The 25,827-nt window shown below is 48.5% G+C and overlaps 1 protein-coding gene across 1 annotated transcript in view; it reads right to left on the reverse strand.

Moving 5' to 3' along the window:
- Positions 1-11,018: 11,018 nt before the first annotated feature.
- Positions 11,019-25,827, reverse strand: part of LOC144153367 (glutathione hydrolase 1 proenzyme-like) — a 76,754-nt gene continuing 61,945 nt past the window's right edge. The window contains exon 9 of the mRNA XM_077685019.1: positions 11,019-11,260. Coding sequence (XP_077541145.1) covers positions 11,081-11,260 — 180 coding nt within the window. The 3' untranslated portion in view covers positions 11,019-11,080. The remainder of the gene's footprint in view (positions 11,261-25,827) is intronic.

The raw sequence follows: 25,827 nt of genomic DNA on the forward strand, positions 1-25,827 counted from the left end.
CGGCTATTTCCAGCGCAATGCCGTCCTTTCTGCCGTCTGGAACTTCATTTCCGTGTCTGCACCTCTTATTTTTTATCTTTTCTTTCACCACTCAGTAGTCTTCACGTGCGAGAAATACATCACACGACGCACCATTGGCCACAAACTGCCATGTGTTTTTTTTAGCTTGAATGCAAAAAAATGCCACCCCCCTACGCGAGCGTGCTACGTGTTTGGTCCTTCAGCGGCTCTGGAAATCCTCTGTCAGAAGCTTTCTACTCGGGTTCTTCAAAGGTGAAACAGAAAAATATTTGCACAGACTCTAAGTAGAACCGCTATGTTTATAACCTAAATCTAAGTCGATGCAGTGCAGGGGTCGGAGAGTAGGAGGATAGTGGGATGTGGATATGACGAGGCGTTGTCCGTGACCAAAACAAATTGTTTCCTACGGAACAAAAAGAACGTGAGTTATCGCCGCCTAATGGCGTCGTAGGTGCCTCCTGAACGTTTTCTAGACACGGACCCTTCCATTTAACCTGTCCGATGGTTTCTCAGTCTATATGCACCTAACCGATTTCCAAAGTTTATCCTTCCCCAAACAACCCGCAGCCACGAGAGAGGAAAAATCACAGCCTAAGTGTCACTTAGACACAATATAGGGTTCATAAGCAATGAATTGACGTCACCAAAACTTGTTGCTGAGCTAGTTGGTTCATACTTTAAGAAGGAAGAAAACGTGGCGCAAACTAGACAAGGACGATGAAAACAAGGTAAGACATATAAAGGCGCCCGTATATGTCTTACCTTGTTATCTTCGTCTACGTCTAGTTTGCGCCATGTTTTCGTCTTTCTTAAAGAATTGGCGTCGTTGAAGCCAAATTTTTCGTCATACTCATCACCTGACTTATACGGCATTGCGTCCTACATGTTGTCACGAAGCCAAAGATGACGCAGCTGTCTTGAAGGAAGAACAAGTTTATTGGAGCGAACTTGTGATCCCCTAACAACTGAAAGAATACAGAGGCGGCGAAACAGCAGTCAACAAAATGACGTGCGCAGGCGAGTGTCGGCGAATCGAATACGGCGGTGTCTGCTCTGCAAGCATTTATCTCTTGGCGCGAGTGTTTCTCGAACTGCCGAATTAACTGCAGACCACTGTAAATAAAAGATTATTCTACGCTGGTGACGTTAGTTCGAAACACACTCCCCATAAAAGCCGATAACACGTGCGGCATAAAAAATAGAGTGGAACCCGCGTTTCACTCAGCCCTCGGATAACAGAGATAACACAGCCCGGGGAAGCCGGTCGGCAAAAACAAAACAAATAAACAAACCCAATGGATGGTTCGCGGCAATAGAGTAGTAGTCTTAAAAACGTATTCCAGGCTTGAGACACTCTTGGGTGACTTTGTCGGGTCAGGAGATATCACCGTGTTACAACGTGATTCTTATAAACAACGAAGTGGATTTATCAATGATGAATGAACAGATGGCCCGACAAAAATTGGCCTCGTAAGTTTGAGGATTGCTGCAATGTAATATGGCTGAATTGCGGTTTGCAGTGAAGGTCCTACTGCTTGTTCAAAACGCGTGTAATGAAGGGGAGGGGAAACCGAATCCCACTACACCTAGGGGACCATCACCGGTAATAAGACCGTAGAGGAAGGTGACACGGCGTGGAGACCTGCGGAGGTGACGGTTAATGCTTAGCTCCAGTCATTTTGCCCTACATGCGTAATCTTGCGAACGGGAAATAAACTTCGCATTTCTATATCAAGGAGTCAGAACAAACTGTGTAGCGCAAATAACAGCAGACAAAAAAGAAGACACAGACAGGAGCCTGTCCGTGTCTTCTTTCTTGTGTGTCATTTATTTGCGCTACTCAGTACGTTCTTAGACCTAAACCAAAACGCCCAGCAACAGGTTTTCGCGGTGTGCTATGCCAGGAGGCCCGAGATTGAGCGGAACTAGGGAGACACGAGCTCTAGCGACGCCAACGTAACGTCATAATAATATTTCGAGGCGGAGTTCAAGCGCTCTAAAAATGCGATTCATGCTATTTGCTGATTATTGGGATGAAGTAACCGGTCCAGAGCAGCGCGTTCCAAGGAGGTGCGAATAGGGCGTGGCGCATTTTCACCGCGTTCTCTCGCTCCACTGCTGCACTGGTGGCTACTGGGGGCAAGTAAATGCAGCTACTTTACTCTATCGCGCTTTTATTTTATTAATATGTATCTCACTACAAAGTTGCTTTATTTTTTTTATTTGAAGCGTTCATATGAGCTTTTTGTTTGAAACTTGCCGTCCTAAGAAGCAATTTCTGCCCATTTCTGCCGTCAGTGGCAAACAATGCGATTACGTGATTGCTGCTTGGTGCTGCTTGGTGTTATCGAAACCCTCCGTTCGCATTTCGATACAAAATTTTCTACGGGCACTTAAGTCTACTTACATGATTTGAAGGCGAAGATACTTATTACAACTGATACATTGTACTTGCGATAATTCTTACCTGATATACTGCTCTTGCATATTTTTTGTCACTTTCATTTCTTTGTCTTCCGGCATGAATTTTGGCATTACTTCGACCGGTTTCTTTTCATCTATGCTGTTTTTGCGTCGGAATCTTTTCTTTCATTTCGTAGTGAACTCGTCAGCAAGAAGACTGGCACACACAACAGCATCCCTATAATCGGGCTTCTGTGGGGCTGGTGTGAACTGGTCCTTTTCATGTGTCATCACATTCAGGTGTCATACGGCACGCACTTTTCTACAACTTTTACTTTTCCAATTCACAGTTTTGTTGAATTTTCAAAACCAGGCCCATTAGCTCACCAAACCTCCCTATTGCCGGCAAGTCCCCCAAGTGGGCATGCGCTGCCACGAAAGGAATAGCAACAACCACAGCTGTTCAAATTTGTTTCCTTTATTTCACTTTGCCCTTCGCAGCTTTTGTTCGATGAAGCTCTCTACAGTCCTTGGTTTTTTTTATGGAGTCCAATCCCCTCACCCCACTCCATCTCTTCACTCTCCTTCAGGCGTCACGCTGTTACTTTCTGATTGATTGATTGATTGGCTGATTGATTGGTTGATTGATTGATTGATTGATTGGTTGATTATTTGATTGATTGATTGATTGATTGATTGATTGATTGATTGATTGATTGATTGATTGATTGATTGATTGATTGATTGATTGATTGATTGATTGATTGTAGGGTTTAATGCACCGAGTCAACACAGGCGATGAGGCGCGCCGTAGTGGAGGGCTGTAGATTAATTTTGATCCCCTGCAAGGATCTTTAACGTGCACGGAAATCTGGCACACACACGCTGCTACTTTCGGTCTCAACTCTCCCCTTAACAAGCTTTGCATGCTCCGCTTCCTGCAAGACGACAAAGGCGCTGGACAAAACCCCTTGAATGAGTAGAGATCTCCGATAATAGATACACGCGGTTGATTACATCCTATTGTGCCAGTGACGTTTTCGCCAGAATGGTGTGACACGCAACGCCTCAAGAGAAATTGTCTGCCGCGCTGAAATGAATGAAGCGCACGGTCATGCCACGGCACGTTCGAAAATTTAGCTAGCAGGCGATAACTTAAGAACAGCCACTAGATGTAAATTTTTTTTCCATCGAACTGCCGCGACTGAAGCGCATGCTCCGGCTGTAGACGGATAAGTGCATGGCAGAACGTGTCAAAGCCATGTCCGGCTTACCACTTAAAAAGACGAAAAACATGTCTTCATTAATCCTATTGCGAAAATACCGGCAGGTAGCGGTCGCTACCAGTGCGGTAGGTACCAATACAGTAAGCTCTCGATAAACTGAACTTCAACGGACCGGTAAAATTAGCTCCGTTTAACAGGAGTTCCGTTTACTGAGAAGATTTGCGAAAATGCAAATTTGTGTTTGGACACACTCGGTATTACTATTTCATGAAACTCTAAGCACTAGAAGGTGAATGTAGCTGATAGTTTTTCAGAATTCAAGAAAGCTACAACAGGTTTAGGCACAGCATTGGCAGAGTTGATTTCGCAACAATGAGTCGCTGTGCACTACAAAATGCATCTATTATTTTTGTTTCAGTCCTTGCAACTGCACTTTCACGGAGGCCAGAGGCCTCAACTTCGCGAGTGCTTACGAACCACCGAATCTTCAAGACGGCATCTCCGTAATTATGCGCGAATAGCACCACGATGAGACGAACGAGGCGGCAGGAGCTGAGCCCTGTAACTTCGGTGTCTTGAATCTAGACCGAACTACTGAAACAAGAACTGCTATGTTGCATTCGTTGCGCTAACACGGCTGACCACTAACGAGACGAAGTTTACGAAGACAACGAGGCTAAAAAAGCCATGGAGGGAAAAAAAACGAAACAGCCGCACCGTAAAATGCTGATTCTCATGCCAATGCGTTTCACAAGTTCCATTTCTGGTTCCGTTTAGACGGTGATGCGGAAATTTTAGTTCCGATTACCGAGAGTTTTGTTACATTATCTGAATACAAGACCAACCAAGTTACGGGCTAGTGTTCCGTTTAAGCGGCAATTCCGTTTAAGCGATTTCCGTTTATGGAGATTCTACTGTACTTGTGTGGAAGGTGCCCGTCACATAAAACTGCAGCGCACACACCACTTGCTCCTCGGCAGTCATGAAGCGACAGCTGCCTCATAGTCGCCGCAAAGGGGTTGGGGCACCAGATGACCGCACAGTCAATGCATAGTACTTTGCAGAGATGAAAACGAGCTCGAAATTCCCCCTCTGCTCAAGAGAAACATCTGTCAGGATAGATATATGCCTGCTACGGCGACCTCGAACGATGATCCAAGCCGCAGCAGCCGTCACCACGAGCATCATGAGTTCAACTCAGCCGTGCTATATCAATAACGAGTCTCCTCCGGGTTTTCGTGTCAATCAAACACACCCAGCCAATACGTGGCCGCGGCGTCCCCACCGAAGCCCCACCCAACCATGGCGTTCACTTCGCTGATAGGATAGCCTCGCAACCCACAGTCGCTGGGTGTTCGGTCCGAACAAAGAGTTGTCACTAGTATGAACGATAGGAGCGGCCAAAACGACAAGATGTTCCCACGGCAGCAGTATTCATACAGGTTCAAACACAATCGATGACAGATAACACGACTGCAATGTATAAAACGCACTCTTCAATGTTGAAACATAGTCGTGACATGCTGAATATGGGTGATTTCTGATACTACGCCCGCCGTCCGCACAGAAGCAAAGTCGGTCAAGTTTGACAGAGTCGCAACGGTGAACTCCTTCGCTTACTTGGTTTTGGTTTGCGCTGAGCTGCACTGGAGCCACCCTGAAACCACGCAGCAAACAATTCAGTGCATGAACCGAACACCGAAAATATCGGAGCTGCCCCGCGCGCTTTTCGAGGGCGGAGCTTTGAAAGAAGGTTGTGGCCAGGCTGGAGGTTTGAAAGAAATAGCTGCGTTATCTACTTTACGCAACGAAGTGAATATTTTAACTCGATTCTAGAAGGGGCTGCACGCGTATGTTCGCACAAGCGGTGCTTTTTCAACGTGAGTGGCCTCAACTGGGCGCGCTGATAATGCCACGAATGCTCCGTGAGACCACGCCGGTGTCAATCGAGGTATATCGAATGCTCTACAATCACTACTTTGTCAACTCGAGCACCTGAAACTCGGAAGCGAGCTACCTCGGGCCTTCTGGAATCATCATCATTATCATTATCACCAGCCTATCTACGCCCACTGCAGGACAAAGGCCTCTCCCATTAATCTCCAATTACCCTGGTCCTGTGCTCACTGCGACCAATTTATGCGCAAACTTTTTGATATGCCCATCTAACTTTCTGCCGCCCCCTCTAACGCTTGTCTCTAGGGATCCACTCTGTTACCCTTAATGACCAACGGTTATCTTGCCTTCGCATTACATGCCCTGCCCACGTCCATTTCTTCTTCTTAATTTCTACTATGTCCTTAACACGCGTCTGTTTCCTGACCCACTCCGCTCTCTTCTTGTGCCTCAATGTTAGAACTATCATCTTTCTCTCCATTGCCCACTGAGTCGTTCTCAATTTAAGTTGAACCCTCTTAGTGAGCCTCCAAGTTTCTGCCCCGTGTGTGAGTACCGGTAAGATGCAGCCGTGATACACTTTCTTCTTAAGGAACAATGGTAGGCTGCCATTCATTATCTGAGAATGCCTGCGGAATGCCTTCTGGAGTAGTGCCCCTGATATAGGAGTAAGGATTAGCTAGAGGAATTCCAGTTTAAACTGTGTAGAAACACAATTGCGGCGAACTTTTCAAAACAATTGCGGCGAACTTTTCAATCCAAGCATATCTGCTCACGTTAGCGACTAAAACATAATTATTATATTTCAGTCAACTAATCTCCACACAAAAACAATTACCATATCATTTTGTGTCCCCCTAGTCGCATATTCTTACAGTACAGGTGGGATTCACGAAGATATAAGAGCCTAATTTGAAAAAAAAAACCTGTCGAGTTAACTTTGTCACCCTGTAAATTCTTTTTACCTGAACACTGTCCTGTAGAGCGCATAATTCAGGCGAACGTTTTGCACCTTTAAGTTATCTGAAGCTCCACGCATACTTTCGTGCCTTTGCTTTGAAAAATCGCTAAAAAGGTGAAACATGAGGGCACTCAGAAGAACTGCGAGCTGGGCGTGTTGGTACATGTCCATGGCGGGAAAAGCGCTACAGCAACAAGGACAAGTGAGTACACGGGACAAAGAGCTTTGTCCCGTGTACTCACTTGTCCTTGTTGCTGTAGCGCTTTTCCCACCATGAGGGCACTGTTGTAAACAAAACAAAAATTAGAAGTGGCTTAGCTTGGCTATGTAAGGATATACGTAGAGTTAGCTCAAGTTTAGTAATCCAATCCAATCCAATCCAATCCAATCCGATCCAATCCAGTCCGGTCCGGGCCGGCCCAGTCCAGTCCAGTCGAGTCACTGCTCTCCCGCATTCACAGCACGGCTCTCCAGCAGCCACGCGAAACGGCTATCAAGTGGCGCCGGCGCAGAGTCAGACTTGGCTACTCCGCAACGGAGGCGCACAGCTTGAAAAGCGCCGGTGCGAGTGCGTCTGCCGCGGCTATGACGTCACTCCTCTGGAGTGCGCAAACCGGCGAATGTGCAGGCCCAATTCACTACACACCCGTACTCCGATTGCATTGGATTTCCAGTTCAATCCAATACAATCTAATGTAATCCAATCCAGTCCAATGCTCCAGCGCTTGCGCAGCACGGCCCTTCAAGGTCCACGCGAAACTGCTCGACCTCGGCCAGTGTACCTTACGCTACAAAATTCCTCGGGCAAATAAGTCTGCTTAGGGGAACTCAAGGCGAAGGCCAAGAACTGTCACTCTCCACTACTACATCGTGCTTGCCGCTCTCTCTTCTCTTTCGTTTCGTCACCGTGCGAATTTTCAACATGTAGACTCGCCGAAATACACGCGGCAGTGTCCCCACAGGGAAGAGCTCTCCTCCACGTGCAGATGTTTTACTCCCGTGCCGTCCCATTCAGCTATCCCGGAGCGCAAACATTTTTCATTCTTGTTCCCCTTAACGGAGCCATGAGGACAAAACACAAGTTTGTGTTATTTGAAAAAGTTCGTGTTTCATAGTGCCCCCAGCGCTTGTTCGAATGCAAACGATGCTTTATTCACTGAGAAAAAATAATTTAGGTTAAAATTCTGATTTTCCTGCTAAATCATGCGTTTTCGCGGTCTGCAATGACATCACAGGGCCATGTTTACAGTTCGTGAACCTAGATAGCGCCACCACACCGTGGCAAGCCGTTTTCTGCCTTTGGTTTGTTTGTGAAGGTATATTTACCTGGCTTGTTTTGCTCATGGAGACAATCGTTTCGTGAAACATGATGCGCGCTCGACAAATACGGTCACGTAAGACATCGTCGCTTGCGTCAATCGGCCAGTGTCGTCTGAAACAACCCCAAAGCCTGGCAGTCCTGTGCAGCTAAACCAAGCATAGTGCACGCACTGCCAACAGCAGTACGCATCGACACTTCTATGTTTGTGTGTGCTTTCGGAACTTCCACTATTTTACCCACCATTCTTAGGGCTTAAAAAATTATGTGCCCTAAATTTAAGCGCCAATATCTCGTTCGGTAAGCTTATAACCTCTGCCAAATTTGCGTTTGCTTTTGCCGCCCTCCGGCAATCACAGAGCTGTCTGGTATGGCATCATAGGTTCTGTTGCAGGGAATGAGCTAGTGGGTCACATGGGCATATCCCTTTTGCCTAATTATGTAGCTTATTTGAGCGAAGCTTACGTTGAAAGTGGTGTCAGTAAGATTCTAACGAGCCAATGTTTTGTATGAACCAAAGTGGTTTTCTCTTCGTGGCTCCTTTAAAGGAGTGTTCACACGAAATTTCAAAGCTGAAATAACTATGTAAAATGCTCCCTCTTTACCAGGAGATATCCCCTACAAAATTTCAACAGCAACCGTCCGGCGTAACATATTTTAAATCCATTTTAATCTTCTCCCCCACCGGAAGCCCGGAGCCGGCCGACATGACATCATGTACTACTTCCCCATGCCGCCGACCTTGGGGCTCCCGTGCGTCGGCACTGAGCAGGAAGGTGGTGGAATGGCATCATGCTCGCTGCGACCAGCCTGCTGCCCGCTTGACTCCCGAATGGAGTACATAACAGGCTGCTCAGTGGCGACAGAGCATAAAAAGACGCCTCAAAATAAATGACCTGCGTCGCTTCTCTATCAAGCATTTCCCCCAACAGTAGGCCACACTCTCAAACTCTATGAAAGAACTACGCATGTGCGCAGTTTTCTGACGTGCAACCAGACGGCAGAGAATGTGTCATAGGCAGTGCGCTCAGTTGTTCGCATTTCTTTGAATCTCCCCTGCACGGTGCGGGTTAGCCCACTGGTAATATATTCACCTCCACTCTTCAAATCCCAGGTTCAAATAGCAGGTTCTTCAAACAACGGGTTCAATTATGGCACAAACGCAAATGTGTTTTTTTGCAGTGGCGGCCATTCCCGTACATTTCGTCTTGATTCCAACGACAACGACTACGGTCACGCTTCACGTTGGTGATACACCTAAGGCTTGTGCCCCCCAAACTCCAAGACGGCAGGTTAGAATACTAAGGGGAGCGATCTGAAGCAACAGCAAAGTCGTCGTATTTTGTAGCGTGAGCAACACTGGCTGAGGTTGAGCCGCTTCGGGTTGATCTTGAAGGGCCGTGCTGCGCAAGCATGAGGAGAATTGGTTTGGATTGGGTTGAATAGGATTGGACTGGATTGTATTGTATTGTATTGGGCCTCTAATTGGATTGGATTGGAAATCCAGGCCAATTGGAGTATGGGTGTGTAGAGAATCGGGTCTGCACCTTCGCCGGTCTGCGCATTCCAGAGGAGTTAAATCATAGCCGCGGCCGACAGGGCGCCGGAGCCGGTTGATAGCCGTTTCACTTGGCTCCTGGAGAGCCGTGCTGCGCATGCGCGAGGAACAGTAACTGGACAGGACTGGACTGGACTGGACTGGACTGGACTGGACTGGACCGGATTGGACCGGAATGCACTGGACTGGACTGGACTGGTCTGGACTGGACTGGACTGGACTGGACTGGACTGGACTGGACGGGACGGGACGGGACGGGACGGGACGGGACGGGACGGGACTGGACTGGACTGGACCGGACAGGACTGGGCTGGTCTGGACTGGGCTGGATTGGACCGGACTGGACTGGTTGGATTGCATTTGATTGGATTGGAAATTGTTTTAGCAGCAGAACGCATGATTAATAAGCTAATCCTAGACAACCAGGAAAGCTAAAATTAACCAGCTGAACCTCAGCTCACGCAACGTATATCCTGGCGTAGCCGAGCTAACCCACTACTAAGTTTTTTTAAGAGAAGTGTCAGCTTCAAAGGTTTTCCTCTTCGTGGCCCCAGCAAGGGTGAGTGTTTAAATTTTCGACATTTTGAAATTCCTTAGCATGTTTCAGGTCCTCAAAGGCATCACCATCGGTACCACTGGAAAATTTAACGCGGCAGGGGGAGCCCAAAACATTCCTTGGGAGGTTACGTTGTTGCTCCCTCTCTTCTTCCCGTAAAATGCGGATGTTGTAATTAAGCTGGCTGAATAGGTGTTGACCAATTTTAACCTTTCATGACTTCTGTAGGCTTGAACTCGGCACTACTGTGTTTCAGCGATACACGACCCTTAGTTGGATGTAAATACAGTGCTTTGTCCAAGTTTTCCTTCTATAGGAACGTTACAGCTTTGTTTTTAGGCGCAGCGCGAAGCATAGAACAGGTGAGCGGGCCTAAAGGTAATATTTTCTAAAGTATCCTAGTACCCATCCAAGTTGGAATGCTCGGCTGATATTTATTCGTACGACATGGGCAAGGCGCCTTTACGTATACAGCTTCTAGTGGTCCCGTCATGGCACTAACTACCATTGTGCTCTAACGACAATAACAAACCTGGAAGACCTGTGTCAAATCTGAGCCTGCGGTCAGAGCAGCACAACTGTCCTAAATAAAGAAAATGATGTGAAGTAAAAAATCTCAGGAACGTTTTCAGCTCTACAGGATTGACAGTAACCAATGCGTATTTCGTTTTCCTGGGGGACAATTTCAGGTGACCGTAACGGGAGTAATCATGTGCACTCAAGTCCCTTGCCTCGGCAACTAAAAGAGCTGTTAAAGAGCTGTTATTGAAGTGGGTGTTAAACCATACGCAAACAAGCACGTGGTTTGCGATAACCCGTGATGAACTAAATGACTTTTCTACTCAAACCGCGGCATTGCAACACTACGTCAATAATGGCACAAAACGGGAGTGGTCGACGCAGAGAAATGCAGTGCGTAATTGATGCATTCCAAAACGTAACACACTTTTTCGTACATTGTGGAACTACAAGGTACACTGAATACGTACAGAAATTCCTCACGTAAACAAGGTGTAAACGAATTATTTTAGATAAATTAGTAAACAGAAATGGTACAAATAATTCCTCTTGGCAGTCTCAAGATGAATAAACAGAGTCATATGTCCTCCACTGCGTCGGTCGGTCTTGTGTACTGCGCTCGTCAGGATCGCTTATTATTCCATAAAGGGTGCTTGTAGGGCTCGCCTGCGCTGCTGCCGTCAGCGTGGACAACATCAGCGGGAGCCATCCACGAGTTTCGTGCAGTGGTCATGATGGCCGTGGCAGTCTGCTGGAAGGGCTCCTTTAATACTGTGTTGTTACGCTTAATGAGCATGTGATCCTGGAAAGGGAAAACATGGGAATTGAAGCCTGTTAAAGCCCAACTGCACTCGATATTTCCACCTCTTGAAACACTATTCCGTATTGTCTGCTCAAAAAAAAAAGCAAGATGCAAAATACAACAGCTGAAATACGTGCGTGGAGGCCGCAAGCGGTCAGCAAAAATTGACGATTTGGAAACCGAAAACGAGGAAAGCGCGGCCATTAAATTGACGTTGCAGCTGGTAAACGAGCGGCCGGACAGTTAGCAGCTCGGGAGCAAGCCTGCGCGCAAGCTCTACGCGCACACGGCGCAGCAAATGGGTGACGCGTTCGAAGCAGAGCTCGACCGGTCTCCAGCTGCGGGTCTGGCCAGAGGAAGAAGCCCCCGTCGGCTGGAGCGTCACAGGCGTGTCATGACGTTTTACGTGATCCGCCGGCAGGTGCAGCATAGTTTGCGGCTGGACTTTTTTAAACGCTTCTAACTGATTAACAAGGGATCCACTGGGCTACCACTCGTGTCCCAGCTGATTTGGTGTTACTTACAACACATTAAATATGAATTCCGTCGTGGTGATATTTCAGTGCAGTTAGCCTATAAGTCCAGTTGGGTGATGAGTTACGGACCACCTAATAGGGTGGTTCGTAACTATGATAACGCGCAACAATTCTGTGCCTGCCTTTATGAAGCGCAGGTCTAATAGCGATTATGTGTGAAATAGTTTTGTGCCCAGCTCCATAGGCAACATAATGCTCTTCTCGCGCTGCAGCCGAGGCGTCTCCGGGGTGGATGGATCTCGTACCATAGCATCCCCTTTAGAGCATTGTTCGATAACAGACCGAGTCCTTTAGCTCTGCGTGCATGAAATTCCCGTACAGGGAAGGTGCTAAAAAGGAAACATATTTTCACATGCGGACACGAAAACAAAAGTACCTAACCGATAACTGAGGCTATTTTGAGTTTATGAAAAGAACCACTAAATGTGGCCAGTATTTGACCACCTGGTGTCTTGTTCCCGGGGTCATAGCACGCTGTTAACGCTCTTTAAAAGACAAAGCGACACCACCAGAAAGTATTGCGAAAAAATCCCGCCATCTCCATGAAGTGAATGATGATGAGAGGGGCGAAGCTTAAATGCTTCTCGGTACAACCGTGAAACATTCGCCCACACATCATATAAAGACACGACACGTCAAGCTTTCCACCGCTCCGTTGACAAGCCCGTCGACGACGTCGATGTTCGTGGTGATTATGTAGGGCTTGTTTGGTACGATCAGAATCTCCATGTCTAAGTTGCGAATTCGGTGTGTGACATTTTAGCCACCTTGGCCGTCGGGTTCTGCAGAGCGTCTTGTGTCGCGTACCCCCGGTACGTCTCTTGAGCTCGCAGGCGACGAACGACAACCTCTTCTTCTTCCTTTCCTCCTTGTTGGGTAGCAACGAACGCGTTGAACGTTTTGACCTCTTCGTCCAATCTTTGGCTGGCCAGTCCCTCGGGGATCCTGCCATAATCATCATCAGTCTGCTCTGTACGGCCGGGACAGAGCCCGAGCAAGAGGAGCTTCGCCCCTAAAATTCAAGGCCATTCGCACTGCGAACGTACGTCACTAGCGGAGCTGTATAGCTTCGTGGTGTGGGAGGGATACAAATAGAGGCCGTTGCTTCCATCCGAGCCGGGACAACACCCGCGAAGTTGTTCCACCACCAGTTGTTGTTCCACCATCAGGAGCGTACAAGTACAGAATCCCTGTCGTCAAGCGCACTTTGAACGTTATACGACAGCCTCATTTTATAGTGGTTGTGTTATGGTCCTGCTTGGTATACTTCAACGAGGAACTTTTGGTCAGTATATCTGTCTTGCCTTCCGCCCGCCGATTCAGCCGTTCGGCCAAAGTTAAAGGGACAATGACGTGAATTTGTCCAAAATTTCTTTTTCTTAGCGGTGCATAGACTGGCTAAAATAAACACACTTATCATCGTGTATCCGGACAAGAAAGAAGTATTAATTTACAAAGCCTGAAAGAAGACCAAATGTCGTGCGACGTTTGCGGTGGCCGCAATACTAACAGCAGTGAGGCGTATTGGAGTGGCGATGTGATCATAGTATTTCTTTCTCTGTGATGTGATTGCGTGATGTCCAAGATCGAAATTCAAACCAGTTTCGGTTTCGTTTCTGTGCAACGACATGCTTGCCATCCGACATTATTTTTGGCTGGGCCTTCTCGATTTATCAGGAATCGGTATACCGTGATTCTGCCTTGTTTCTGCTGTGCTTCTGCTTCGGCCTTGTTCACTAGCCGAGGCGGACGCAGTGGTTCAACGCCTCCCGCGTCACCGGAGACGCTTAACTGCGACGCGCTTCGCCCCAACCTTGGGGCTTGCCTGTCTTCTCCCTAGACGGTAAGAGGCGTTTTCGCACCAGCGGAGAGTCGGCTGTTTTGGCATTGTGCCCCCAAGCGCTCGGTGCTTATGTGAGCACCACGCCAGCAAGAATTCGCCAACATGACAGTGTCAAGATCGTTCTACATGGTGCGAATTTCGCATGCGAATTCGCAGATGCGGCACCGCTTCTGCGGCAAAATGATCTACTCCCGTTGCTGTGACAAATTTTCAAGTGTTTGAAACAGTCAAAATACTCCTGTGAACGCCGCTTGGAATTTGGCTATCGGTCGCACAAATGAAAATAAAAAATAGACCGTTTTGCCACAAGAGCGACGCCGTATCTGCGAATTCGCAGGCGAAATTCGCGCCATGCGGAATGGGCTTCAGTCTGCACGCAGTCTGCGAATTCGGTCGTGGAGCAAAAAAGCTTGCAGCGCCAAATGGTAAATTCGGCATAAAACTACTAAGTACAAAAAATTGGCGCCAATCCACGCTTTGAAGGTAATTGGAAAACAAAGCTTTGAACGACACCCACAACCACCCCACAACAATTGCCCGTGTGGTGTCACTGGAATTCACACACGTGGCTCTACAAAAACTGAATCCAGAGGTTCTGCCAACCTTTACCTTGAATTCGTTGTGGCGGCGGCCTGAACGAAGCGCCGTCGGCACGGCCGGGCTAGAGCGGCGGACGCCGCCGCTGTAGCCCGCCGTGCGTCGGCAGAAAGAAAACGAAGAGGAGCGTGTTTCGAAGGGTGAGACAGCGGAATCTAGCCATTCTGATGTGCTAGCTCGGGGCTACCAGCGCGCGACACAAGCGCAGACACCGAAACTACATGGCATATGCGCTTAGTGACTTCCATTTGTACCAATTTAAACTAGCTAGTTTTGCAAGTTTGAGCTTTGCGAGAGAGCTGAGGGAACTTTTATAATCGTTATTTATCGGAACCAGTTGCTCTTTTCGCCTTTTGTAATACCTCTTGAAACACAACCGAGTTGGTATTCCCTAATTTAGAAAACGGAGTTCCAATCATTGCAAGCAGTGCGCAAAAGGTAGCGTTTCGCTAGCGGCCAGATGTCTCTATGTGGTCTCTAGATTTTGTTTACCCGGCATGCTAACCAATCCTTAACTATCACTTAATTCCGTCGGGCGCGGGTTACCCAGGAGGTGCTGTCGAACAAGTTAATGAATCCGTGTGAAGGAAGCACGCAATGGGCGCGAACCTGCGCCAAAACAGGCCCACACGCATCCGCCCGCGAGCAGGCACCTCCGCCCGGGGAACGATGGGTAAATTTGCCGTGATATTACAGTGTGCTCCGTGAGTGACACCCTCCGCCATTACGACACCACCTCCGCCGCGTTGGGAGTTTATTGTCCCGCACGCCGCGAAGGAACCGTTGGGTGGTAGAGGTAGAAAGCTTTGCTTTAAAAAATAGGCAAGTCTTATCGGGGATTCGAAATTGCGGAACACTGCACCCAGTGATTCAGACCCCTCGGACTAAGACAAAGCGTTTTCGCCAGTGGAAATATAAATTATACAGGTATAGCCTGTTTCGTGTTTAGCGTCAGCCTTCCCAGCCGCTTAGATGACTCTTTCTTGAACAACGCTTGTGCTTTAAGTTTCCGCGAAATTCCCACAACTATATCTATCTCTACCGGCTTCTGGCTCCATCCTCGGTATTCCCTTCGTTCTGTCGGATAAAACAAGGCCAACGGCGCCAGATGACGCGTATCCACAGGAGCTGCCGCTTAGGACTTGTGCTCAAAAAGATAAGCTAAATTTGATTTAGACAGCCGTAGTATGGCTGCCGCATTGCGTTGTTTTGCACACAGAAACCGGGTTTCGGCCCTTGCGTGGGCTCCCTGATTACGCGAATTTCATGAAAGGGACCGTTACATATCCTTAGATTAGACGCACGAAACGCTACATAGCAAATTATGTAGGAAATGTCGTACACCTCATGCGGAGCGATTTCTACGTATATGATAGTCCCTGAATATTCACTTACATGTATATGTGCAGTCTATCTCTTGTGTTCGTGAAGCCTGTTTGGCGGTGATTATTTGCCTCGTACCAGGTCTGAAGGTTGAAACAATTTAAACAATGTTTTTTTGCAGAGTTTCTTTAACTACAGGAAGATATTTATTGATGTTTCAAATGTTATCTCACGTTCATTTTTCTGGCCAAGGGGTAAGAAAACACTCGTCTCGAGCATAAAACACACATTTACAAAACCACAAATTAATAGGCTTATAGACCACATGCCACGGAGGCGTTAAAACAAAGACGACTAGACCACGCAGAAAGGTCGGTTTTTTTCGGAACGCCGTGGGGTTTCTATCTACTGATGCCAGGGGCGCGCGAGCCCTCCGCCGGGTGAGCGCGCCCGTGTGCCTGCGTCACGCTGCTGCCGCTGGCACTGTGGCTTGCCGCTACAGGGCTCCCCCCCCCCTGGCTTGCCGCTACAGGGCTCCCCCCCCCAAGAGAGGAGCTGGTGTGACGCTCTGATGAACTCAACGTACATGATGGTCACGGTGGTGTGCAGCCTCAGTGGGAAGACTCGTATGGTTGATGTCGGCGGCGGTGACGTATGCCGGCTTCAGGCGCTCTAGGGCTATGGTGTCGTGAGAGCCATTGATGTCGATGACATATGTTGACGAGTGTCGTTCTACTACAGGGAAAGGACTAACGTAGTGTGGTTGCAATGGGCGGCGCACGGGTCCGTACCGCACAAACACATGTGTTGCCTGTTCAAGGTCCGGAAGCACATAAGGTCCTCTGGGTTTTCGTTCCCGTGTAGGCTGCGGTCGAAGGTGAGCGAGGATCAATCTCAGCGATTTCAAGTAGTCCGTGGCGGATGATGCTTGAGACGGTACCTCGAACAGGTCGGCTGGTAGTCGAAGCTGGGTTCCAAAAACGAGTTCTGCCGAAGAACACGTCAGGTCAGTTTTGAAGGCGGTGCGTATGCCCACAAGTGTGAGGGGCAAGCGCTGGACCCACTGTGTTGGGCAGTCGTGTGCTGTGAGCGCGGCCTTAAGTTGGCAGTGAAAGCGTTCGACGAGCCCATTTGTTTGTGGCCGGTACGCTGCCGTGCGCAAACGAGTCGTGCCGAGGAGGTGAAGGAGCTCGGCGAACAAAGCAGACTCGAACTGCCGTCCGCGGTCGGTGACGATGGATGATGGGCATCCGAGGCACGCTACCCATGTCGACACGAATGCTGACGCTACCATGGGTGCGGAGATGTCGGGTAGCGGTGTGGCTTCAGGCTAGCGTGTGAATCGGTCCACACAAGTCATTAGGTAGCGGTAGCCTTGGCAAGGGGGAAGGGACCGACGAGGTCGATGTGCACGACGGCGAAGCGCTCATCCGTTTGTAGGAACGTCTTTGCCGGTGGAAGTGGGTGCCGGTGAACCTTTGCTTGTTGGCATGGTGCACACGCGCGGACCCAGTCGCGAACATCAGCGTTTATTCGAGGCCAGACAAAACGAGCCGCCATGACTTTCTGCGTGGCTCGAATCCCAGGATGGGCCATGTTGTGCAGGGCATCGAAGAGCTCGCGACGGCAGGTTTTGGGTGCGAATGGTCCTGGCTTTCCGGTCGACAAGTCGCAAACGATCTGCTGTCCATCGAGTGCCATGTCTTCGAGCTAGAGCGCAGTTGGAGATGTGCCAAGACGCAGCAGCTCCGTGTCGTCTGCTTGATCAGCAGCCAGCCCGTGGAGGTCGGGTGACATTAAAAGCGGCGAAGTGGAGGCAAAGGTGTCGACGCGGCTTAGAACATCCGCAGCGGTGTTGTCAACGCCACGGACATGCTTGATATCCATCGTGTACTCGGACAGGTAGGCAAGCTGCCGCACTTCTCGTAGCCTATAATGTGTGTCGGGCCGGCTGATGGCATACGTCAAGGTTTGTGGTCAGTGAAGATGGTGAACTGACGACCCTCCACGTAAGCATAGACCATAGATCGTCCACGTAAGCAAAGACGAAGGGCAGCGACGCGTGGACTACCCTTCGTCTATGCTTACGTGGACGATCTGCTGGTAGCAAGTACGTCCCCAGAGGAGCATCTTCACCATTTCCGCATTCTCCTCAAGCGCTTATCTGCCCATGGCGTTGTGATCAATGCAACGAAGAGCGAGTTCGGTGTTCCCGCCTTCGACTTTCTGGTACATCGACTGGATGCGACAGGCATTCGGCCTCTCTCCAACAAGGTCCAGGCCATTCTTGACTTCCCAACACCAACGTCGGTCACCAACTGTAGAGCGCGTGCCACGCAGGCGTTGAAACAGAGACGACCAGACCACGTAGCAAGGCCGGTTTTTTAAATTCAGAGCGTTTCAGTAACTCACGATGTCACCCGCGTTGACGTCCGTAGTCGTAGTCCGCACCCCTCCCCCTACACTATATAAAAAAAATACTATCTGGCACCTGGTTTCGATCCCTCGACCCTGCGGGCGGAACGCAATGTACATGGTGTTCTAGCCACTTCGCCACAAAGCCGACACAGAATGGGAGGCTACGAACGCGCCTTATATCCTTGACTCATTCAAACTACGTCAAGAAGCTCCTGATACACGCATTCACTACCACCAACTCCCCAAACACTAAACGTTAACGCAATGCACCCACCCCCTATGCGACGCATTTACTCGAGTCCCCCTCGCGGGGAGATGGGCCCAATTTTTTCGGAACGCCGTGGGGTCTCTATCTACTGATGCCAAGGGCGCGCGAGCTCTCCGGCGGGTGAGCGCGCCCGTGGGCCTGCGTCACGCTGCTGCAGCTGGCACTGTGGTTTGCCGCTACAGGCTTAATATACGTTTAATGTGGCAAATTGGGTGTGTTGGCTCACAACTCAAAGATAGCAGCTCGATAAACAGGGCGGAGATACGACGAACAGGACAGCGCTGACCTTCCAACTGATGTCATCGTGAATAAAACATCATATATACATGCCGCTTCCATACGAGTGCATAGTTAAACGTACATCTGATCAAATTTAATTTTACGGAAAAGCTGGTCTTGTAAGTTCTACTCCCACTCCTTTTGTGGGTACCGCCTTTTCAGAGGGGAGGCGAGTTGCCTAGAACAGCTTTAAATCACCTGCTGGTATAGGCGTTCTAAACCAAAGCAATGTTTCATCGCTCAGACGTCTTCAACTATGACCATTTCGTCTGCCCTAGTTGGGTAGCTAAAAGACAGCAAGGGTTTCCAAAGAATTTAATCCCACACCCCTCTTTTCCGCTGTTGGGGTTTCGGAATTATACACGCCCCAAAAACAGGTTTTATTGCAAACCTGCCCAAAAAACTTTGGGCGAAATTCACTGCTAGAGAAATAATGGACGTAAATATTTTTTATATAGTATATAAATTGCTTGGTGAGTAAATATATGCCGGTAATATGGTAATCTGCTCATCCAAACATTGCATAAGCGGCTCCTCTTAAGAGGTAGCGCAGTGTCTCCTAGTGGCAATTTTGACCAGTTTACAACGACAAGAGCCACTAGTAGCTTGGAATATCTTGGAGGATCCGTTAATTACTGCCTTATCAACCCACACCGCAAGGGCGCCGGTTACTGACCGCTGATAGACACATGCAACTGCCGGACACGCCGCTTATACAGAAGCACATACGGCTATGGGAGGACACGCTTGTTACGGCGCAACAACCGCCACCCTTTAAAAATCAGCATTCGAGGCAGGCACTGCTGCGGACCTCACTGATTATAGCCTGTGCTACTTCCCGGCACAATCCAACATTTGAGATTTCTGTGGACGCGTCTTGGCGGCCCGAGACGAGCACAGCGGCACTGGCTGCAGCGTCCAACCCAGGCGACCATCACAGCATCCGAATTATTTCTCTGGACGCCGACCCCATATTACAGAACATGAGCTTTGTGCTATAAAGGAAGGTTTTCACCTTGCAGGCCAAGTGCCTTGTCAGTCCACCGAGGCGCAATAGCACTACCCACGCTATCAAACAGACATGCGAGGAACTGATTGTGGGCTCTGAGGCACTGGTAATGGTACGCTGGATTCCTGAACATCAATGACACCCAGGAAACGAGAAGGCTCATCGTATTCCCTTCATTACACCGCTCCCAGTTGGTGATGCCTGTGAGACCAATTGCACTCCCCACTGATCCAGATGTGCAGCGCCGCCGTCGACGTAATCTACGAGGGAGGAATTATCAGCTGCCATTCCACCCTGCGACGACCCCACACTCTCTGGTCTACCCCGAGGTGCTCAGGTGGTTTCCAACCAAACACGGTCGGGTACGCTTATACAGACGACATGGTTGCTCGATGGCGGAATTACCCACACCAGCCGACACCCGACTATGGCAGCCTCCTCAACGCTGATTCCGCCGATGCGCTACGCAGACCAGTCCGATGGTGCGCTTTCGAAACCGACGTGACACCAACAATCCGCCATTTTTTTGGAACTGCGGCGCACTAGTCTTGCTTTGCGCAGAATACCGTCCGAAGTATGTCCTCTCGTATGACGACTGGCTCAGGCCGACAACAAGATGCGTTCGCCGCGCGTGGCCCTTTGTGTGTGAGGCAGCCATGGCCGGACATTATTAACCCACTTTAACCCATGCGGTCTCGGGCCATCCGCAATGGCAAATGTCTGTCTGTCTGTCTGTCTGTCTGTCGGTCAACTTTCCACATGAAATTATACGCGAAAGTTTCAGTATCCGTGCGCAACACTAATACGCATTCGATGTTCATTTTGTTTTCTGTTCATCGTATAGCTCCCCTAAAAGGGTGCATTCCCCATAGCTTTATTTGGCAGCGAGCGGAGACGCATCAAAAGTGCAAACTAAAACTCAGCACCATCACAAAAAGAAATAATAGACCGCTTCCTTGGCGTCAAATGGTTTTTCTTAAGACACGTATAGAGTTTTCAGCAGGGCAATTTTGCACGTACCGGATTGAATTCTTCAGTGGATCCTTCTGTTTTCACGTCGAAGTTTCTGCCACGTTTTGTTACGGTGACAGTGACGCCGACATTGTTGTTGACGCATCTGAACAGGGGGAAGGCGCTTGAGCAGGCTGCAAGCTGAAAACAAATTACCCCCAGCGGGTCACAGGAAGAACCTATTCGTAGCGCTCAAACAAGTCTAGCGTGCAAATGGCAAACACTAACAGACCTCCGCCTCTTTTAGTTGCACGGAATAATTGGCCAGGTGTACGAACAATGGAACTTGTACTGCACACCAACGATGGGATGAAAGCTCTCTGTTCGTTCCTTTAAATAGTTTCGTTGGAACTCTGGCTACAGATTACAGAGGGCGGGTATTTTATTTGTGATTTAATGGTCTTAGCCATTCCATCTTGCCCTATTTGACAGGTAATTTCGACTTACCTTTCTCATCGAAATGCACGACCGTCACCACGATAGCGATTTTATCAGAGCATGCAGGTGTAGCGAGAGTCCGGCTAGACTTGGCGTTTTTAAGCATGAGTGAGAATAGCCTCAGACCCAGTGGCACAAACATAAAAAATTACACTCAATTACGGTTCGCGCAGCGTAATAAATAGCTGATTGATTTATTGATTGATTGATTGTAGGGTTTAACGCGCCGACGCAACGCAGGCGATGAGGCGCCCTGTAGTGAAGGGCTCCGGATTAATTTTGACCACCTTGGTATCTTTAACGTGCGCCGAAATCTCGTACACACGGGCGTTTTAGATGCAAAGCATCTCTTGCTCGGGGCTATGTCCTGCGTCCGTCGGTAGTCCGCACCTCTCCCCCTCTCCCCACCAGCTCTGCGATAGCTCGCGAGCGCTGCTCCTCCTCTCCTCCACTCCGCGCGCCGTTCCATCAGTTGCTGCTTGTCCGATTGAACTGAATGGACGCCAACAATTCTGTCAGAGAACTGGCGAAATTGAAGCCGCTTCGAAACGCCAGCGTCGAGCAGCGGATCCCACACTTCGAGAAAGCGAAGCTTACCCGAGATAAAAAGGTCATAGAAGATGCTTTTGTACAACTTTACACTACACTTCACTCTTCAGTCTTGCCGTTGCTAACATCGTAGACTTGAAACAAGACTTCCTTCGCTTCATGCCACGTCTGCATGACGATGCTAAAAATACATTAGAAGAACCCATAACGTTAGGCGAAGTAGAGAGAGCCATAGGCAATTTAAAGGGAGGCACGTCTCCTGGCCCGGACGGCTTGGGTGCCGTTTTTTTCCAAGAGGTTTTCAAACATCTTAGCACCATTTTTGTATAGAGTGTTATGCGAAGCGTTCGAGGCGGGCGCTCTGCCGCTTTCTTTTTCGCGAACGCATACTGTCTTAATCCCAAAGTCAGATGACCCGGCAAAACTTCAGTCTGTAACTGGGTGCAGGCCAAGGCCAATCCCCTTAGCCAATGCAGACTACAAAGTACTGATGAAGATTATAGCAAATAGATTACAGCAAATAGTAACCACACTAGTAGGGCCGCATCAGACATGCGGTATACGAGGTAGAAGCATACTAAACAATGTTCATGTCGCACGCAGTGTTTTACAGTGTTGTGATGTATTCTGTAGAAGAGTAGCAATGGTTCAGATTGATTATGAGAAGGCCTTCGATAAAGTGTGTCACGAAATGTTGTTCTGCATTCTGGACTATGTTAATGTTGGCGATGTTGTGAAGGAGAGTGGACGTATGGCGTATCGTGAATGTTTCGCAAAATTGATTGTAAACAAGCATGTATCCAAAAGTATTCCAGTTTTATCTTCTGTGAGACAGGGATGCCCTGTCCCTCCGTTGTTGTTTTGCATTTTTTTGGAACCTTTTTGTTTGCGTATAATCAATAATGATGGTTTGCGCGGGTTTCGTCTCCACTCGAGTGAGGTCAGGCTATTAACATATGCGGATGACGTGACGAAAAGGAGAGCATCAGCAAAGCAATAATGATAACAAAAGAATTTTGTCGCGTTACAACGAGTTCTGTTAACTGGGCAAAGTGTGTGGGTTTTTTTCATGGGGAGTGGGCGGCAGCACCATCAGATTTTGAAAACGTGTCATGGTTACGCACACCAGTGCGTTATCTCTGAGTTCCCCTTTACAGCTATCAGGATAGCCGCGATTACTGGGAATCCAAAACAGTGAGGCTGCGCGTAAAGACAACCAAGTGGGGAGGTCGAGCTTTGTCTGTTTTCGCACGTGCCACAGTTTGAAACCTTTTTCTGGTAGCAAAGCTGTGGTATGTGATGCAAGTCATTCATGGTTCGAAAGTTCAAGTTAAGAAAATACATCGGGTGTTCCCCGTGACTAAGCGACTAAGGCTTCCGGACTAAGGCTTCCCTATACTGGTCCCATTGGAAACAGGCCGACGCGACAGGCGCAGTTATATAAGCTGCGTTGTTTGGGTAGGGCACGCAGCTTTTTGGGGCAAAGCATTTTGGCCGCAAGCAAGCTTATAAAGAAAGAGTGATGGTATAAAGCCCCGCGCATATAAGGATTTGCTATAGAAGCGCTGCTAAATATACTGAAGAATTTTCCAGCCGTTCTTAGGGGCTAAGTTGCGGTATTACGCGTGTGAACTGAGCAGCTTAGGAACTAGGAGTCCGTCCACTGTCGTTATAAGCTACAGCCCTGGTGTCCCGAAGGCAACCTTCGGTGTACATTCTTTTGTCAGCGTCTCGAAAACGTTCAAAACAGCGCGAAATTGCGATGACAAATGTTTTTACGGGTACGCATGAGTTAAAACTCGGTCTGTTTATGCAGAATACTGTTTCGCAATGTTCATGCATACACCCGGCAAGACGGTGTCCTGACACGATGTACGCTGTATGCTGTACGCGATGTACCGTATATAATCGCATAATGAACGCAGTCGCACAATCGCCGCACCAAAATTTTTTCCCGCGTAATAAAGGCACCCCCAACTTATCAACCCTGTAGTACCAGGAATGACCGTAGTGCAGCTTTCCAACTTTACTCGCTCTCGCTTGTGATGATGACGCAAACAGCCTAGAGCCATCTCGAAGTAAAAACGAACAAACACCCCAGCGCGGTGTCATGGGACAGCCAATCACAACAACGCCCAGTCGGCTCAGTCCACTGAGCGTTTAGCCCTACTTTTCAAGCGTAAGCTACACTGGCCGAGGTTGAGCAGTTTCGCGTAGACCTTGAAGGGCCGTGCTGCGGAAGCGCAAGGAACATTGGATTAGATTGGATTAAATTGGTTTGGATTGGATTTCGGTTGGATGGGATTGTATTGGATTGTATTAGATTGCATTGTACTGGATCGGATTGGCAATCCAATTCAATTAGAGTAGGGGGTGTAGAGAATTGGGTCTGCACATTCGCCGCTCTGCGCATTCCAGAGGAGTGACGTCATAGCCGTGGCAGACGCAATGGTGCCGGCGGGTTCCCAGCTGCGCGCTTCTGTTGCGCAGCAGACAAGTCTGACGGTGCGCTGAAGCCGCTTGATAGCCGTTTCGCGGGCTCCTGGAGAGCCGTGCTGCGTATGCGCGAGGAGCAGTGACGGAACTGGACTGGACCGGACTGGTTGAATTGAACTGGGCAGGATTGGATTGAATTGGATTGGATTGGATTGGATTGGATTGGATGGGAAATCGTTTTAGCAGCAGTAAGCATGATAATCAGGTAATCCTAGACAACCAGGAAACCTGAGAATAACCAGCTGAACCTTAGTTCACGCTACGTATATCCTGGCATAGCTGAGCCATGCCATAGCCACTGCTAATTTTTTTCGCAATAGCTTTGTTACTTGCTTGCTTTTCCACTCGTCTTTCACTTTTCAGTCGACGATGGACCGAAATGTCGCTTACACGGCCAGTTTTCAGTTAAAGGTTGTGGTGTACCCAGTTGAGCATGGGAACCGTGCTCAGAATTGGCGAATTTTAGAATTGACGAAGTGAAGCCTTGACAAACGAGGACGAGTGTAGTTCAATAACAACGCTGCGTGATTGCTAATTTTGTACGCGTATATATCTGCGAAAGGTAGGTTATCTAATGCAATCTTTTGTTTTGTGGTGGCCTTCTTGTGTCACTCCTGAAGAGCTTCCGGAAAATTACCTCGCATAATACACGCAACCCCAACTTTTCTTTGGTTTCTGAGAAAAAAAAAAGTGCGTTCATTACGCTGTGCAGGGCCTGCGCCCTTAACAAGAACGCGAACCCAGATATTCGCATATCCTGGTTTGCGTTCATTCCGCTACGACAGCGGAAGCCTCAGTCACGTCGGAATAATTACAGCAAAGGGAAGCTTCGGTGCGTCAAAAGCGGCGCTCCTTATGTATAATAGTGCCTGTCGCGTCAGTGGAAAATGGTGAAAAAGCTACTATCCTTTTCCTCTTTACTGCCCTTCGCCGCTAGCCAGTCTTTCCGCCTGCTGCGGTGTAATGTTAAAAGCATGGTCTAAAGTCACTGGAACTAGGTACGTACCGCCATCAGCGTGCGGCACATGGGAGACATCAAGAAGTTCTTTCCACGTTTGGTGTAGCGCTGCGGGCGCATCGTCTGCTTCGCATGAAAATCGCCGCTCGCGGGATGGGAACTTTTCTACAGCTGCCGGATTAGCCCTTTCGGGGATGTTATTTCTGAATTCCGTGTAATATAAGAACCAAATAACAAACTGGCTTCCAGTGGTACTTTTGTTTGCACGGTAACGCTATTTACGCCAACAGCAAGTAACACGCATTCCAGCGCGCAGTCTTTCGAGCCCTGAAAATTGCACTCACTGTTTGGGTGAACATCATCTTTATCCCAAGCTGGTTGCCTTTGCCGAATGGGGCCAAAGTATATTGTCACAACACTTTTTTCGGGACAGTTTTCGAACATGCAGTGGTGCGTACGTCGGCTAACAAACAAACATCTTCGTTATGAGTATGTGCCAGGCGTACAGCGAATTTTCTTGAAGGTTTACCGGGAAATGGGTGCGGACAAAAATGAGATAATATAACGAACCCAAACGTAACAATTGAAATGAAAAAATGATTTTAAAGTTTCAAACTTAGAGAAGTGATATCCATCATATACGGCCGCAGTGGAAACGACGTAAGCGACATTACCTTGCCTATCTGCATACCGAGTAACAAAATAATTATGGCGGATACTGCGAGGGGAAATCATAGTTTCTCCCGAAGAATATCCTTGCAATCACTCAAATAATTCCTTTCGCCACAAATGAATGAAGCTGATCCTCCTTTCCAATTAAAATGCAAGGTATAACGCTATTT

This window comes from Haemaphysalis longicornis, unplaced genomic scaffold (genome assembly GCF_048455015.1).
Source record: "Haemaphysalis longicornis isolate Haplotype H1 unplaced genomic scaffold, Haemaphysalis longicornis Haplotype H1 scaffold_9, whole genome shotgun sequence".
Classification (NCBI taxonomy): Eukaryota; Metazoa; Arthropoda; class Arachnida; order Ixodida; family Ixodidae; genus Haemaphysalis; species Haemaphysalis longicornis.